This window comes from Cyprinodon tularosa, unplaced genomic scaffold (genome assembly GCF_016077235.1).
Source record: "Cyprinodon tularosa strain WSP-4 unplaced genomic scaffold, ASM1607723v1 ctg88, whole genome shotgun sequence".
In the NCBI taxonomy this organism is placed as follows: domain Eukaryota; kingdom Metazoa; phylum Chordata; class Actinopteri; order Cyprinodontiformes; family Cyprinodontidae; genus Cyprinodon; species Cyprinodon tularosa.
Window position 1 is genome coordinate 619,814 of NW_024039651.1, and position 16,854 is coordinate 636,667.

Genomic DNA, 16,854 nt, shown 5'->3' on the forward strand with positions numbered 1-16,854 from the left:
ATTTCAAGGGCCACAACAAACTCCTGACCCAGGCACAACCCAGGAAAACGACAGCTGGGTCTTTGAGTTGTTTCTGACTTGGACTGTGCTCAGGAGGGTTGACCTCCATGTTGCACTGAACCACTAATAAGGACCAAGTGTTAAATGTAGCTCTACTTTATACTTAACAGCAGTACAATAAACACCTTTGTCAAGTTTTGTCTGCACTCTACTATACCAGCCGCCTTCGCCTCCAGCTACTGCTAGCTATCTGCCAAGCCGCTAATGGCTAAGAAATAAACACTTAGCTGGATGGTGTTGTTTGTCTGCGTTCAGTGTTTAATGGATCATCGTATCTATACGACTACAAGCATTGTATGCAAGAGTATACTATACAGTATACAGGTTTGATTACACTCAGAGAAGCAACAACACAATGATGTATGCATCATTACAGCACAACTTTACAATGAGAGTCTCATCCAGGTATGAAGAGCTCTGAACTTGAAATAGCATAAAGCTAATTAAAAGCTCTCACTGCCTCCTCTCTGCTCATAAAACACAACAATGTGAATGCTGGATCCATTATGTGTTCTGGTGGCAGGCTGTAATTCATCCCTGATAGATATTATTTAACGTAGAGGGCATTCTAAATGTGACTAAATGATGTAAAATATACACAATTACTACCAATATCAATTAAAATGGTTACATTGAGGAAGAAGGTAAGCTGATAACTGAATTTCTATATCACCATTTTTACACATGTATTTGAATGAGACAAAAGGGGTTTGAGACAAGGCGAACTTTATGTCCTAAAAAATGGCTACATATTTCAATTATACTGGAAAGACGAAACCACATTGTCAAAGCTAGTTAGAATAAGGTTGAAATGCCTCAGTGATTTTCTTTAAAATATATTTTCTATGTAGAAAAGTTAGGTTAAATGATGCTAATAGTTAATAGTGAGGGACGGATGGAGCGTGAGATTGATAGATGGATTGGTGCAGCCATGTGGTCGCTGTATAAGACTGTCGTGGTGAAGAGGGAGCTGAGTCGGGGGGTGAAGCTCTCGATTTGCCGATCGATCTACGTTCCCACCCTCACCTATGGTGATGACATCTGGGTAATGACCCAAAGGAAAAGATCGTGAATACAAGCAGCCGAAATTAGTTTTCTTCACAGGGTGGCTAGGCACACCCTAGGAGATCGGGCGAGGAGCTCAGTTATCCAGGAGAAGCTCCAAGTAGAGTCGTTGCTCCTCCACGTCGAAAGTAGCCAGCTGAGGTGGCTCGGGCATCTGTTTCGGATGCCTCCTGGTGGGATTCCTCAGGAGGTGTTCCAGGTATTTCCCATTGGAAGGAGGCCTGGTGGAAGGCCCAGGACACGCTGGAGGGACTTTGTCTCTGCGCTGGCCTGGTGTTGCCTCGGGGTCCCCCCAGAGAAGCTAGAAAGGTGTGCGTGGATCGAGTAGTCTGAGCATCTTTGCTTAGACTCCTGCCTCCACGATCCGGCCCGGGATAAGTGGAAGAAAATGGATGGATGGTAAAAAAAATTGTAATACATTTCTGTTGTTTGTAACAACCACCTCTTAAAAGGGGAGATCTAATGCTTTTAAATTCTTTTTTACAGTTCACTCATTAAATCAAGATCTTTATAAAGTGGAGCTGCAATGCTTTGGTCTGCCCTCCTTAAAGCTTTCCACTGCATCCCGTTTAGTCATCTTTATAGTTTGAGGAAGAGATACGATGATTATTATTATTATAGCAGTGGGAAAACTGAGGAACAGTGGAAGGAATTGTGTGTGTTTATTTACAATTTTACTCAACCATATGCTTGACATTGGACTATAAATAATTTTCTGCCAGAAACAAAAATTGTGGATCTGCAAAATCTGTAGGCTGGAAATCTATGACCTTGTTTATAAAATGCTGTGAGGGAACAGATCGAAAAGTGAAATGGAGAATAGAGGAAAGTGAGAGATAAAAAAATATATATATAAGCCAAACAGAATAAAAGATATTCACCCAGAGTAAACTCGAATGTTCTGCACTCAAAGAGACTCCAAGCACCCAAAAAACATATGTAAAGGATAAAAAAGTTGATTTTATATGTTATGCCACTATTAATCAATCATTTTTGGTTTCATAAAACCAAGTAGAAGATCTGTCATTTTATTAAGACTTGGAGATCTTTCTCTCTGTTTCAGCTTATTTAATATCCAATTACCAATAAAACATTTTAAACTATCTTTTTTCATATCCTCATTTTAAATACAGTATAAACAATTGTGTGATTTGTTAAAGCAACAAAGGGCCCCTGCAGAAAAGATAGAGATTGACTCCTTGTCCTTGAAAAGCCCAGAGGTGTTTTCATGGACCTTTAGTCTGAAGCCGCTTAGTCAGAAAAATTACAGGCAGTGGATATTTGCATTTTCAGCACTTAAAAATGAATGTGAAATGGGATCACAAGGTCGCTTTTAAAATATGCACTATGATGATTACAATCAACCAGAAAAACACTTTCTGCATCACAAATTAAATTTAAGAAAATTAAAGTGAAGTCTAAAAAAATGTCTGCCAAATACTTCAGTTTATGGGATACAACAAAATAAGGTTGGTCAGGGAAAAAAAAAAAAAAAATAAAAGTTTTATTTCTTAAAGCAGAGATACTGAGTTCAGTGCCCAGTCTTCCACAGTATATAGTCCATAGAAACAGGGACCCATGTTTCCAATTGCAAACTACAGCAGACGTTTCCCACTCACTCCCACACGAAAGCAAAAATTAGATCTGTACGTCTCAGTCTGAACACAGCAGGAGGGGGACTCGGGTTCTTCAGTTTCAGACGGTACAATCTGTCAGATCACCACCTGGTCAAACCATTCTGGTGTGATCAGAGTCATCTTCCTGTCCAAATGCGCTCACATACAACGTGCTCAGCCTTAGTCTGACCCCTCTGCAGAAACTAACAGGATTTCTCTCCGGAGCCACGCCAACAATCATTACATGCCTCTTACAAAATGTATTCTTAAGTAAGGATCGCCCTGCAAACATTGGGAGGTGCAATTTCCCAGCAGCCCCTTCTGTTACAACCACCTGCCCTAGCAGCAGTTCTCGGCAGCAGAGAATAACGTGATTAAGCTCCAGCGAGAATGAAAGAGACGAGGCAGAGCGTGAGAATGCAGTGCACCGGGGTGAAAAAGCAAACGTGAACCGTGGCCACATGATCCACAGACTCAACACAGAGCTCATTTGTGGGATGGAGCAGGGGAAGAAAGGACGCCAAGAAAGAGGAAGGGGATGATAATAGATGGCAGGCAGCCAAAACAGTGTGCTCTCCAAGGGTGAAAGAGGAGGAGTGGGCTGCGTGCAGATAAATCCAAGGTCAATGCCAGGTCCAGTCTCAGTTACAACCAGAGCAAAGGTTCCCCATAACAGTTCCAACTATAGCTGGCACAGTGTTTACGTACCAAGTACCAGGTGTCAGTCATTTGCCCCTAAACCATTTCTACCTTTGTAGTCTTAAAATCTGCCAAACAACTATGTTAGTCAGAATTCTGACAAAAGGGCACATGCGTAATAAAGACAAGCAGCTTTATTTAAAACACACGCATGTACATTTTATCCATGGAAATTCTTTACAACGAGGCCTCCAATATATATCACACACGACTGCATGCTCCTCTGCACTGGTGGGCTGCTTTTTATTCATCTGTAGATTTGTTCCTCCTTGCTTTTTGATCCCTTTCTGTAGGTTTATTTCTGATGTTGTCACTTTGAGGGAGGAAACTGCCTGTGATTGACTATGTTTGAGATGATCCTGCCCCTTCAGAGAGTATTTTTTCCTTCCTGGCTGCTAGTAAAGTTAGCAGAGCATCTTTAGGTTAATGTGATGCATTAGTTGCCTCAGAGTATTATATCTGCATGCAGGGCCGGCGATTGCTACAGGCGAGTTAGGCAATTGCCTAGGGCGACAAATGTGTTGGGGGCGCCCTCTAGCGTCGCCCTTAGGCTTACTTCCCATTAATCATAGAATTAGAAAAAAAAAGCGAATTAAACCGGTTATGAAGCGTCCGTCAGTTTGACTTAACATTACGTATATATAAATAGCAAAATATGAACAAATAAATATACCACCGTTTTTTTATTTATTTTTTCACATTTAAGAGAAAAACGGAAAGGATTCTGATCACTTTCCAAGCGCCCTCCAACCCGGAAGTCGTGACGTCAATCACTGCAGCATGTCCACCAATGTTTTGGAATGAAATTGTAAGCAAACGTACTTGCTTAACTTTGCTCGCGGTCGGGCCCGTCTTAATCATCCACTCAGAGTATCACTGGTAAGCGCACACAGACTTTGTAGCTTGTCCGGTCAGTTAAAAATATTAATTGTGAAATCCGTGTTGTAATCGGAAGCATACAAGCTAGTTAGCTTGAAAAGTAAATAAAGTTTCAGACGTGCTGCGTGATGATGTGTTCAGATTGGCTCAGTAAAACGACAATTAGGTTATCATGATGCGTTCAAGTGTAACGTAAAGAAAACGGGAAATTTTGTTTTTGGCGAGAAACATGAGTAATACAGTTGTATATTGCTCTATATATAATTAAACTACTGATGCCAACATTTATTAAAAATTACATTTAATTTAAAATACAATTATTTATTTGTTAAATATTTTCCTACTCACTAAAAACATGATGAAAAGTGACAGTAGACAATACATTAACCAACAATTGTGAAAATATATTCTAGTTAGTTTTATGTCATTTCGAAGTGGCCTATTACATTAGCCATGTTTATTGAAGGCTAGAAACGTTTTTGTTATGCTCACTTGTTAAGCAATAGAAGCAATACCAGTTCTGTAAAAAAAATTGTTGCATCGTCTTTCCACCAAATAACAGAAAAGTATCGATAGTGGTATCGATAAAGACTCGGATCGATAAGGAGTATCGATAAAGGTATCGATATCAATAAATATTAACGATCCCCATCCCTAATCTTGACATCATTTTTTCTCAGTATATATATGCAGCAGAATTATGTGCTATATTATTAGCTTGAGAATGGGTAGAAGATACTAATATAAATAAAATATTTTGTAGTGATTATCTGCATTGAGTATTCAAAAGGGATGTACAAATAATCATCAAAATATATGAAGTTATGGCTGTTCATCATAGAATATGTGAACAACAAAAAAAACAACAACTTCAAACTTTTAATTTTGTAATGGTATTCATAAAAGCACTTTTGTTTGTAGAGGGTTAATCCTTTCTTTAATCACTAATCAATGTCAGAAATCAGGGTAAATATACCTGATATATTTTATTTAGAGGAAAATTTTGTTTATCTCATTTCTATTTATGTTCAAATGATTTAATTGAACTGGAACAGAAAATTTAATTTAATGATTATAAATTACTTTTTTATGTAGTCCTTGGTTGAAGAATTTCTTAAATTTATTATTTTTTATTGTCATTTGGTAATTTCTGAAATTGATTTATTTAATATTTGTTTAATGTGTGTTAAATTTGTTAATTGTCTGAAATAAATTCATTCATTGATTCAATCCAGTTTTTTAGTTATACTTTACCTAAGTGTCCTTACAGATGGTTAAAAGTGTTTTTGCACAGTCCTAACTTTGAGTGTGTAATAAATTATTTAAAATAATAAAAAAGAAAAGGTACTGAAATCTATTCTGGTATTTGTCTATGCATCACTCCATGCTAAGTTACAGTTTTTTTCTGAATGCTTAAACACAACCTTGATTCTTATAGCACAATTTCTAAAACTATTAATACTTATAGCAAATCCACTCACTGAGTTCACAAAACTAAAAGAACAAACACTGCTTTGCACTCAATTTGCAATTGAAACAAACACACTTTGCACAACTGTAGGCACAATTCACCGCACAGCACTCTTTGTGGAACTGTAAACACAACTCAATGAAGCACTAAACAGATGCTGAAAACAGTACTGGTATTTCGCACGGCAAAAGTGAGGGGGGGGGGCGCAAAACTCAATCTCGCCTAGGGCAACCAAAGGGCTAGAACCGGCCCTGTCTGCATGCATAAAATATTTAAAATGCACATGGAGGGTAGTTTACATCCATGTGCATTCAATAAAAGTGCTTATATGAGTATTTAACATTTATTTGCCTTTTAGCAAAATTCTGACTTCATCAACAACTGTTCTTAATGAATGTTTGTCTAATCATACTCAGCAGCGGAAGCTTCATACCCGCTTTAACAGCTGAAAACTTCGAGTCCTGTGTTAGGAAATGTGGCTGTTAGCGCTGGAACTATTGGGTCAATTATTTACTGACATACGAGGGGCGTTCAATAAGTAGTGCCCCTGACACACTTCCAGATATTTGATCCAGCTGAAATTTAGTATGTGACGTTATCTAAATCTCTACAGATTAAGTAGCAAATTACAGCTCTGAACTAATTGTGGTTTCTGACTTACAGGTGTTTGAACTAAGTAAAGTCTGAAATGGAGCCTGTTGAGGGTCGAGCAGTGATCCGGTTTTTCTATTGGAAAAGACTCAAACCGCGGGAGACTTTTGATGGAATTAAAGTAACTTATGGTGATGATGCCCATTATATGACCTTGCAAAATGTTTTACAAGGTTATATTATGGGACATTATCACTATAAAGTACTTTCATTTGATCAAAAGTGTCCTGTTGTGTTCGTCCTTTGAAATGCAAAAACACAGACTCGACTTAGTTTAAACACCAGTAAATCAGAAACCGAAAATTAGTGCAGAGCTGTAATTTGTTATTTAATCTAGAGATTGAAAATATTTCACATGCAAAATTTCAGCTCGATCAAACATCTGGAAGTAGGCCAGGGGCATTACTTATTGAATGCCCCTTGTACTTCTCAGTTTAGGAATTGAACTCAAAAACATGAAATTTGCTAAAAGAACAATTCAAATAAATTATAAATTATAACTATACTGAACTAATTGAATATTATTATATATTATTATTGAATATTGATGAAAAACCCTCTTTGTCTGTAAATATAATCTCTTCAGAAATGTAGAAGTTGCATTACTGACATTCTTTTTTTTCAGGTTTTAGCAATTTACAATGTGTTTAAAATTTGCGGAAAAATAAAGTTTGTCATTTAGGCATGTTAGTAAACTATCGTATGATGTTTGAGATTGATTGATTTCTAAATATAAAATGATAAATGAATCAATAGATATGTTTATTACTAATAGATTTGTAATTGTCTGTAGGATCTGATAGAATTGCCGCTGTCAAGTGTTTTTAGATGATGTGTGCTGTGAAATGCTGCTTTATAAATAAAACTAAATTGAACTGAATTAACTTCTGTACTTTTTTATCAGGGCAAGTAATTCTCAGCTGATAAGTAGTCCCAATTATATTCCATAGGATTCTCAAAAATGTATGGTAAAACTGCATCACATGGGTATGAGTGGGCATGATTCAATTATACAAAAAGCAAAGTGAAAAAGAAATTACAAGAAAGGATGATGTCCTGATGATGCTAGCAGCTTAATCTCTCCTCTGATGACTGATCTGCAGCCAAATCTGCGCTTCCATTCTCATGTCTTTCACGCTTGGTCTCTTGGTTTCAGACCCTTCCATTATTTCCCCTCGCCCTGTGAATGGTTTTTCTACCTCTTTCCCGAAATCCCCCCTCACCCTCCCCACCGTTGCCTATGTGTCACCCTCTGCTGATGTGCCCTTTTGTTCCTTTTTGCACCAGCGCCTAGATACAGGACAAAACTTAGCCATGTCCTGACAGACTCAGACATGATTGCTTCTCGACAGGGCATCGCCAAGTGCATTTTCCCACTCGGAGTGGGCTATCTAGTGTCAAGCTGAATCCCCGTGGAACCCATGGCAACATTCAACACCAACCTTAATCTCTGGAAAGACTGATATTCCCATGCAAATTGGCCAGGAGATGTTTTGAAACCTTGGGTAATTTCTAACATATGCCCCCAATTACTCACCATACACACAAGTCCTCTCGCACACATGGAGCCACATACCACATATGTTTTCCTCGTAATATACGGCCAGGAATCAGTTTGGGAGTCAAAGATCCAGAGATTCACTTTAACCACGGAGTTTAAAGGCAGCAGTCAGCAAATTGGAGCAATGGGTGAAGAAATAAGTTGTGCAGGTTTTTCAGCAAGTGGCCAACGAGACAAAGAAAAGAAGGCGCATAATGAATGAAAACAAAGAGGGAGAAATCACTGGAGCTCGGCGAGCGAACTAAATCAGGGGTCAGCGCCCACAGTCAAGGTTTGATTGTTTGGAAAGCGAGTGCGGCCATAGGGAGCGGGTAAAAGAAGAATTCGGCGGCTAGGACGAAAACCGGGGGCAGCCTGGAGCAGTCGGCGAGTGGTGGGTGGAGTGCGGGTAAAGGGGTGGGCTGGCTGTGATGGTTTAACTCTGGGTTCCCACAGGGTAGCTTGTTTGCGGCGCCCCTCCTCTTAGCCTCTGGATCCCTGTCAGCATGATTTTGTCAGAAGACTGGTGAGTGATGGGGGTGGGGGTGAGACGGGCTCTGCCAGAAGCTAAGTACATGTCAGGTCTGCAGGAGATGTAGAGAGCTGGAAAGAGGACATATGCTTCACTTCCTCTCAGACTACGAATGGAACGTTTATTGTCCCCTTGACACCCTTTTATTCTGCGAATCCAGCCCTCTGGGTCTCTCATTTAGCGAATATTTACCCCCCTTCCATTCCAACATTGCAGACCTAATTTCTGGGTCTGTTGAGTAGAAAGCAGAAAAGCTTGTTGCAGATTTTATTGGCATAACATACTTTTTTTCTCTCCATATAAGCTTTAAGTTTTGGGCTGTGGTGGAGTAATCTGTTGCTTCTTTAGTGCCAGAATATTTGAGTACTAAAACAACCTAACATAAAAACACTGTATTCTAAAACTGTATCACATTGAGTCCTGTACTTTCAGAAGCAACGGGTGCCAGAAAAACCTTCTGGTGAAGTCACTTGAATGCATCTTCATTATTAGGATATTCTGGAGCTAAAGCAACTCACGTTGACGTGAAGACTTGATATTCTGCTGAAGAAGCTCTGAAACCCTACAGCTTTGGAACCTCTACGTATAGATAGTACCCTGTAGAGCTAACGCAGTCCATCACTATAACTGCAACCGCTCTTCAAACATGCCATCGGTCAGATGAGATTAAAGCTTCTGCCGTGATATTTTTACGGCTTCATGCCAACCGGCCGGTAAAAAATAAGGCTCATTTTGCGAGCCACAGCCGCTGCCTGAAAGCTGCAAGAACTTTCCTTTGGAGAAATCCCAGCTGATTTACGGCTAACCTTCGGTGGGTCAGGCGATAAGGTGAGCCTGGATGTATATGTGTCTTATAAAGGAGCCATTGTGTAGCAAGATAAATCTATCTGAGGAGGGGGGGGTCTGAGCTACAGCCCGCTGACTTTTATTTATTATTTATTTTTTGTCAGATAAAGGAAATGTGATATTTCATCAGTTTTCCTCTGCTCTCCTCTAAAGGCTTTACAGAGCACAAAATAGGTAAACATGTTGGTGTGAGATGGTAAATGGTGGAATGGACTGCTTTGGACCCATTGGGAAACACAGTTCTAAAACGGATCGCAAAAAAATGTCTTCTCACACTCAGGGCAATTCATCTCTATATAACAATACATCACTGTAGCATTTGCTTTACTTTTACTTTTACTAGTACTAATAACATTGACTATGTGGAGCTGTACTCCTTCTACAGTAGCAGCCAATCAGAATGGCGTTTCCCAGTCAAAAGCCACCCGAACGGCAGCCCACTTCCCTGCAACTCCCAGCAAAATCCCCTCCAACTTACAAGCTCTGGTCCTTCTCCTGGGCATGCATATCTTTTTACTCTGATTCCACCCTTTCACTGAATTACAGGGTCTGACCAGGAGATGACACTTCTCGTTAGATCTTAATGTCCACAAATCATGACAGAAAGAATACTTTAGTACAAAGATTGATGACTAAAAATGAATCGTAGGGGACCAGCCAAGGCCCCAACAAGGATAGTGGGGAAATCTTTAATGGCTACTACTGTATTTTCCTGTCACTTTGCTGCAAATGCAACAAAGATCCCAGATGAGGAACATACTAAAGACTGTGCTTTCCGCCTATAGTTATCTAGTTTCCTTAATTTGAAAAGTATGATTTTTTTCTAAAATAGCCAAAGTTCAGTAATATTGGATGAAGACCATCTATGAATGTCACTTTCATTGAATTTTCAACTGGATAATAGTCTGGACAATAACTGGGTTGATCAGGTAAATAAACTTTACCAGTCCTCGATTGGTTCTCGTGACACGACATGACAGAAAAATTCAGATTTTTCAACCAGAGCAACTGTCACTGGGCATCGCAGGTGTTACATTGCTGTAATCACCATAATTGCACCTCCCGCATTGCTAGAAGCACATCCTTCGCATTAGTTTGCATAAAATTTATATAAGATGGAGTTTAGATTTTCTTGCTCTGCTCCCTGGGTCCCACTCATTGCAAATATATCATCTGCTTTCTCTCCTGCTAAAGGGGGAACCTCCTTCTCAAGTCTGTTGTATGCTTTAACATGTTTTCTTCCACTTTATTACTTAGCCATTGTCATCTTTTTTCAGGGTGATGTGAAATGTGGCTTCACTGTTATATCTGATGGTTTTAAAACACACACCATCCTCTTCTAATGATCTGAATCTGGGTAGAAGGGGCAGCAGTCTAAGCAGAGACAATCAGATTTCTCTGGACCAGATCCTCTAGGTGTTCCAGGGCCAGCCAGGAGTCAAAGTCCCTCCACCGTGTCTTGGGTCGTCTCCTGGGCCTGTTACTGGTGTGATGTGGCCACAACACCGCCTGAGGAAGGTGTCCAGAACAGATGTTCGAGCCACTTCAGCTGGCTCTTTATGATATTGAGGAGAAGCGGCTCCCTATGCCAGACATGAAATCTCAACAACATCCAAAGACCTGAGGTACTCAGGACGGACCTCAATCCATCGCAAAAGCCTTTATACCGCAAGGTTTTTGGGTAGGAAACTCGAAAGAGGAATTCCCAATGTTTTTTCCCCAACAGCTAACAATCTAAAGCAAATTCTCCCAAATGAGCTTTAGATCTCTTGAAACACTCAGAGATTAAAGTTTCTGGCGTTTGTCCCTTCATATGGACATGTATTTCGGAGTTTCAGATGATGGGTTACACGTCTCTCTGTGAGCGGCACAAAACAGGATATTTTTTAACAACTTATTTTAGCTTTAGACTGCCTGCTGTGTTCTCTGGACTTTGACATTATTGGAGTTCTGGGGGCTACACAGACGAAATACATGAAAGAAATACAGATCCTTTACAAGAGTGGTTTGGAGTCTAACTGCCACAGCATTCTTCATATATGCAGATGACACTATACTGTTACATACCCTAAGTCAGCAGGCTGGATAGATTCTGTGTCACTATCAGTCTGAGGAGTTAAGAGCCAGAGCTAATTATGAAATACACATTAAATCTTACATCCATTGATCAACCAGATTATTTGACAGGATGCACTTCTCATCACTCTGAAACAAAACTAGAGCTCTCTCTCATCACACTTTTTAAAAATCTACTCAAAGAGAATTTTTTTATGATGAGAAAAAAAGCTGATAGAGACAATAGCATGTCCACTACAATAAAAAAATCTACTGTCACCACCATTAAAATGAAAAAGACAAAAAAAGAAAAATAAAGATCGATTAACTAAAGTACAGTAAAATCTATAATATACTGTAAAACATTAAAAAAATTATGTTCTGTTTTCTTTTTTCATCAAAAACTGACAAAATTGGAGAAAGAATCATTAAAAAGCTCCAGAAAAGGCTGCCTGGTGTCGTGCAGGTTTGAAGTTGCATGTCCCCATGTAAGCTTGAGCGAGCACAAGTGTCTTTTAAGCTAACTTTCAAAGTACAAGTCGTTGATGAATATTTAAAACTAGCCAGACATCTGAAATGTTGTTTTAGTAAGTAAGCCTGTTTCTGAATGCTAAATCAGCCTACAGTACATCCTCAGAATTAGGATGTTGTGAAAGGATGTTAGAGGTGGCATCTTTGAAGATGGGGCTAATTCACAACAAGTGTGAATTTTGATGGTGAAGTTTGTTGGATAAACAGAAAAACGCTCCAGAGAACATGAAGTGTGAACGCTTTGTAAGGCTTGATCCAAGCTGAGCAGGAAGCTACACTGTGATGGGTTATTTCAACCTTTTTTCATATGTTTGTGAAGTAACTTTAACCTCTCTAACAGAGTCCCTAAAAAAGACAGCAGAGCTCCCAAAGGTGCTGGGTATGAAGAAAGGTGCCTTTTTTAAACAATAAAGTGTTAGCGCTTCTTGAATTTTCTGTCTGTGTCATGCACTATTCATGCTCGGTGTCTGAGTTGTGACGCTCCGCAGGTGGCTGGGAGGAAAGAGGGGGGGATGCAGATGAAATATGGATTATCTCCTCTCAGTGTCTGGCTAAGCCCCACTTCGCTGGCATGGCTGATTTTTTACTGTGGCTCCCCTCCCACAAAGCCAGCCAGCTGCAGGCCTAGCATCTGGCTGCTCTACCCCCACCCAGCCTTTAATCAACCAAGCACACACACAATAGCATCTCTATATCTTCTCCCCTTGATGAACAACCCGCTCCCCTCACTCATCTGTATTATCTACCATCATTTTGGATATTTTTTCCTCACAACAGGAAATGCTGACTTCTGAAGATTTAAAAATCCAGTAAACAGGATCTTCACCCCAAACAGCTATCAGTAGGAGGGGGGGTGATGACAGGCCACAGGCTTCAAAACGTCCTAATAAGCAGTAGGTCAGGGTGCTTTGGATGGCAGACATAATCCAAAGCTTGACGAAATGGCTCCCAACAGGAAGGAAATTTCAGCCCAACCCTTTAAATTCCTCTGGGACATCAGCGGGAGCTGCTCCTAATTCAAAACAGAAAACTAAACCTCTCTGCTTAATTATCTACTAATTCCCTAAGGTGGGTTTAGTGGGAGAAAAACGATGTGAAATGAAACCTCAGCTGTTAAAAGTATAGTGGAGGATGTTCTTTTTCCAGGTGGATCATCAAAATAAGTGGTCCTCCTAATTGTCGATCATTCTGGTGATATGTTTACATGAGGCCGTCCTACGTGCTCGTTTCCAGGTAGCTATCTTACCTGTGGTGAATCTGACACAGTAGAAAAGCTGCAAATCTTCTTTTGGAAAGTAGGCTTATATGAGTGATGCAAACAGCAACTTTTAAACAGGACGTGCACGAGGAGAAATGGGCTGATGCATGCTTTTATACACGTTTAATCAACGTTCCCTCTCGGCAGCGGATACAGGTTTGTGCATGTGCTTTTTTTTTGTTGTTTTTTTGAGTCTTTTCAAAAATTAGCGAAAATACTCCACTATACCTTTAAGTTAAAATACAAGTATTCATAGATAGCATATATTTACAAAAACAAATAACTGTCTTATGTTTAGCCAATTTTTATTATGACATATACACAGCATATCAGGACTCATGGGGGTCAGCATCATCTGGTTAGAACCAATGGGTTAACTAGGGATAAACAGAGTGACCCGCTTTGTTTTTGTCATTTTGTACTCTGTCAAACATGTCAATTGGTCGAAAAACTCTCCAGTGAATGATTTCTGCTTTTGCCTAAAATATTTGAGGATATAAGGTGTCCTACCTAGAATGTTCTTAATCTTCACATTGGCTCTGTTCTGATCGCAGCTTCAATGGATAGTTCTGACGCTAAGTGACACATCATAAAGTCTCGCCCCCAGCGCTGTGATTGGTCGGAGTCAACAGTGGTTGGGCCAGACTATATTTTTATCTATATTTTTGTCCACTTCCCCCAATGATAACCAGCGGTCACAGTTATATTAAGAGTCAGAGGCAGAAAAAGTGTATGAACCTTTGCATCAAATACTTCTACAGCAATATGGGGATGTTTCGTCAACAAGTGTAAAACTATATTCATGGTTAAATGACAATCAAGGTGCATCTGGATCATGGCTAAGAATGAGAGTTTCACCACATGGCATCCTCTGTTTTTAAAGGAAATTGAAAGGTTTTTATAGTATTAGCACCAACAAAACATCTACTGCAATACTAGACTTGATTTAGATGGCATATCATTCATTCCTGTCTTGAGTCACGTCCCAAACCAGAGCTATTTTAATGTGACTTTGATCCACAAGGTTAGGGATCATATCTATAGAAAGTGGTGAGAACTATTTCAGAAGTTTTTTTTTCTGTCAGTTCAGTCAATGATGATGGTCTGTGTAATTCCCACAGGATATTGGCAAGTTGAGGCCATGACAGCACAGGTCTGTAAAGTTCCTTAACACCAAAGCAGCTCTGTCATCTTTTTCCTGACCTTTCTTATTACATAAGGTACAAATTCGTGTTAAAACACAAAAGGCTATTCACCCTCTGTTCAGATAAAGTTGGAACATCAAATTATCCCAAATTTCTTAACATGCTTAACAGTTAACAGTTCCTTTCGATGGTCCCCAAAAATAGCCCCACACTTCAAAACACTCTGATCCAGACTTTCTAATCTCAGCCCGGAACAGTAAGGTATTTGCAGTTTTTCTGACAACTGCGAATCCCAGAAATCTATAAGATAAATACTATTGTTGCGCCAATGCCATTTTTTGGCCCCGATACCTGGCGGTGCAGTATAGGCCAGTAGCTGAATAAACTTTTGGCTCTCAAAATGGTCTATTGTTACCCATTCCAGGTAGGCAATAAAGAGTTCTACTGGATTCACTTTGCATTGGTCTTTTTCTTACTTCACAAAAGTAGGCAGCAGCTTGACAAAGCCATGATGGCAATTATTTTACATCTAAGTAGTATGCTGTTCTTCATATATACACACACACATAAATTTCAAACAGATGGTATCGGTATGGTATCGATATCGGCCAATATTGCACTGCCAGGTATCGGGTATAAGGGCCAAAAAATGGCATTGGCGCAACACTAATAAATACAAAGAAGAAGAATTTTCTCCTTTGAAAACACATATCTGCTGCTTTTCATTGCTGGGGATGGGTGTTTTAAACCACTGAACTCAATGCTTTGCATTGAACTCGGTGAAGTTAAGCCTGAATAAAGCTAATTGGCAGCTCTCTTTGAAAGTTTTTCAACTGATCTGAAAATCTCATCAAGTTTGCAGATCTCTTACAAGTGATTCTGCAGGAATTTGGTGACCTCTCCCCACTTTTAAGGCATCACATTTTAAGTATCAAGATATAATTCACTGAGCTGAAAGTGACACATTCCTTCACAGAGTGGATGATTTTGAATTGATAAGAATACTTTAATTTAATTACCTGGTGAGGTGTAAACAGTACTGGAAATGAGGGGGGATGACGTCTCCCTTCTTAAAAAAATCTTAAAAATCATCCCCCTTCTTAAATGACCATCCCCCCATAGTATCCCCTGTGACATTTTATTACTGAATGTGTAAAATTTCTACTACATACTGTATTAACAGTAATGGCAATAACATTGCCCTTTCAACGTTCAACGGGCTGTGGGCTTACGAGTAGCCTGAGCATAATAATTAAAATCAAACAAGTGGCCTACCATGAATATAAAGCTGATCCCAATGGGAAATTTGTTGTTTGCATTTGTCAGTTCAGGCACAGACTGCAGTTCTACTGTGAGGTGCCTTGTTCAAGGTCAATGACCGGCGTACCTGACCTGTAACAACCATACTATGCATATTCCTTTAGGTTAATACAGTAAATCCTCTAATATAGGACGGGGCCTTTATTTCACTCAGGTACATCTTGCTCAAGGTCATTAGTGGAAGGAGGCCAGAATTAGAGGCAGGCATCTATTTCTATTTGATCAAAACAGACTACCAGTGGAATTAATAAAAACAAGATTTTGTGTCTCCTTGAACCTATAAAATACTAGATTCATTTATTGAAAAAGTACAGTTACCATAATGGTATACAGAACATTATTCAGATAATTTCACCTAATATTTATGATTTTTGAGCTGTGGGAGGAAGCCAGAGTACCTGGGGAGAACTCACAAATACCTTAGAGAATGTGTTGGCATTACAAGTATTAGCCCTGAAGCCTACCAATCTGCTTTATATGGAAGGGTGGAAAGAAGAAATGCTTTGTTGGAAAATAAAATTAATTTCTGGTTACATGTAAAACATCATAGTACTGGGAACTCAGTGTAACATGGTAGTGGCATCATGCTGTGGGAATAGTTTTACGAGTGAGAAACAAATTTTAAAGGGACATGAATGCTTTTGTTTTGAAGGAACGTAAGCAATTAAGGAATTAATCCAAAGATAAATTAAAGTTAAAATTTCGTTGTTAAATGAGGAGCCGGTCAACACTTTTTTTGAGTAGATCTTTTGATGACTTAGCATTTTCTATCGCATCAGCAGTTATGCTGAATCAGGCAACCTAACAGTGACTCTACAACAGCTAGCTGAATGTTACCTTAATCACTTTTTGTCATTCTCCCAAAGACCCCTACAAGACCCCTAATGATTCATCTAGTTCCCCAACTTTCAATCCATCCTACCCTGTATCTCAATAAAGAGGGGACATGGATTGTCTAAAAGCAATGAAACAAAGAACCACCATCATTAGACATTTGCTTCCTGGAACCCAAGGTTCATATAAACCCTGGAGACGAGCCACAGCGCCTCCATGTCTGTCGCCCAGATTATCAGTAACACTGAGTTTGTGTGTTTCTGTCTCTGTTAGACAGAGGATGCCTGGTGTATGCCAGCCATCTGATTAGCCACAATTTAGATGCTGTGCGCCCAGTCCAAATCAACTTAGT

General features: G+C 39.5%; 1 protein-coding gene across 7 annotated transcripts in view; it reads right to left on the bottom strand.

Annotated features, from left to right (window-relative positions):
• The window catches only part of arvcfb (ARVCF delta catenin family member b), a 386,639-nt gene that overhangs the window by 148,273 nt on the left and 221,512 nt on the right, over nt 1–16,854 (bottom strand). The window contains exon 1 of one of the 7 annotated variants that reach the window (XM_038273624.1): nt 7,979–8,378. The exons of the other annotated variants lie outside the window; for them this stretch is intronic. Within the exon in view, the coding sequence (XP_038129552.1) occupies nt 7,979–8,005 (27 nt within the window). The 5' untranslated portion in view covers nt 8,006–8,378. Of the gene's footprint in view, nt 1–7,978; nt 8,379–16,854 lie in introns of those variants that run through there. 7 annotated transcript variants of the gene reach the window in all.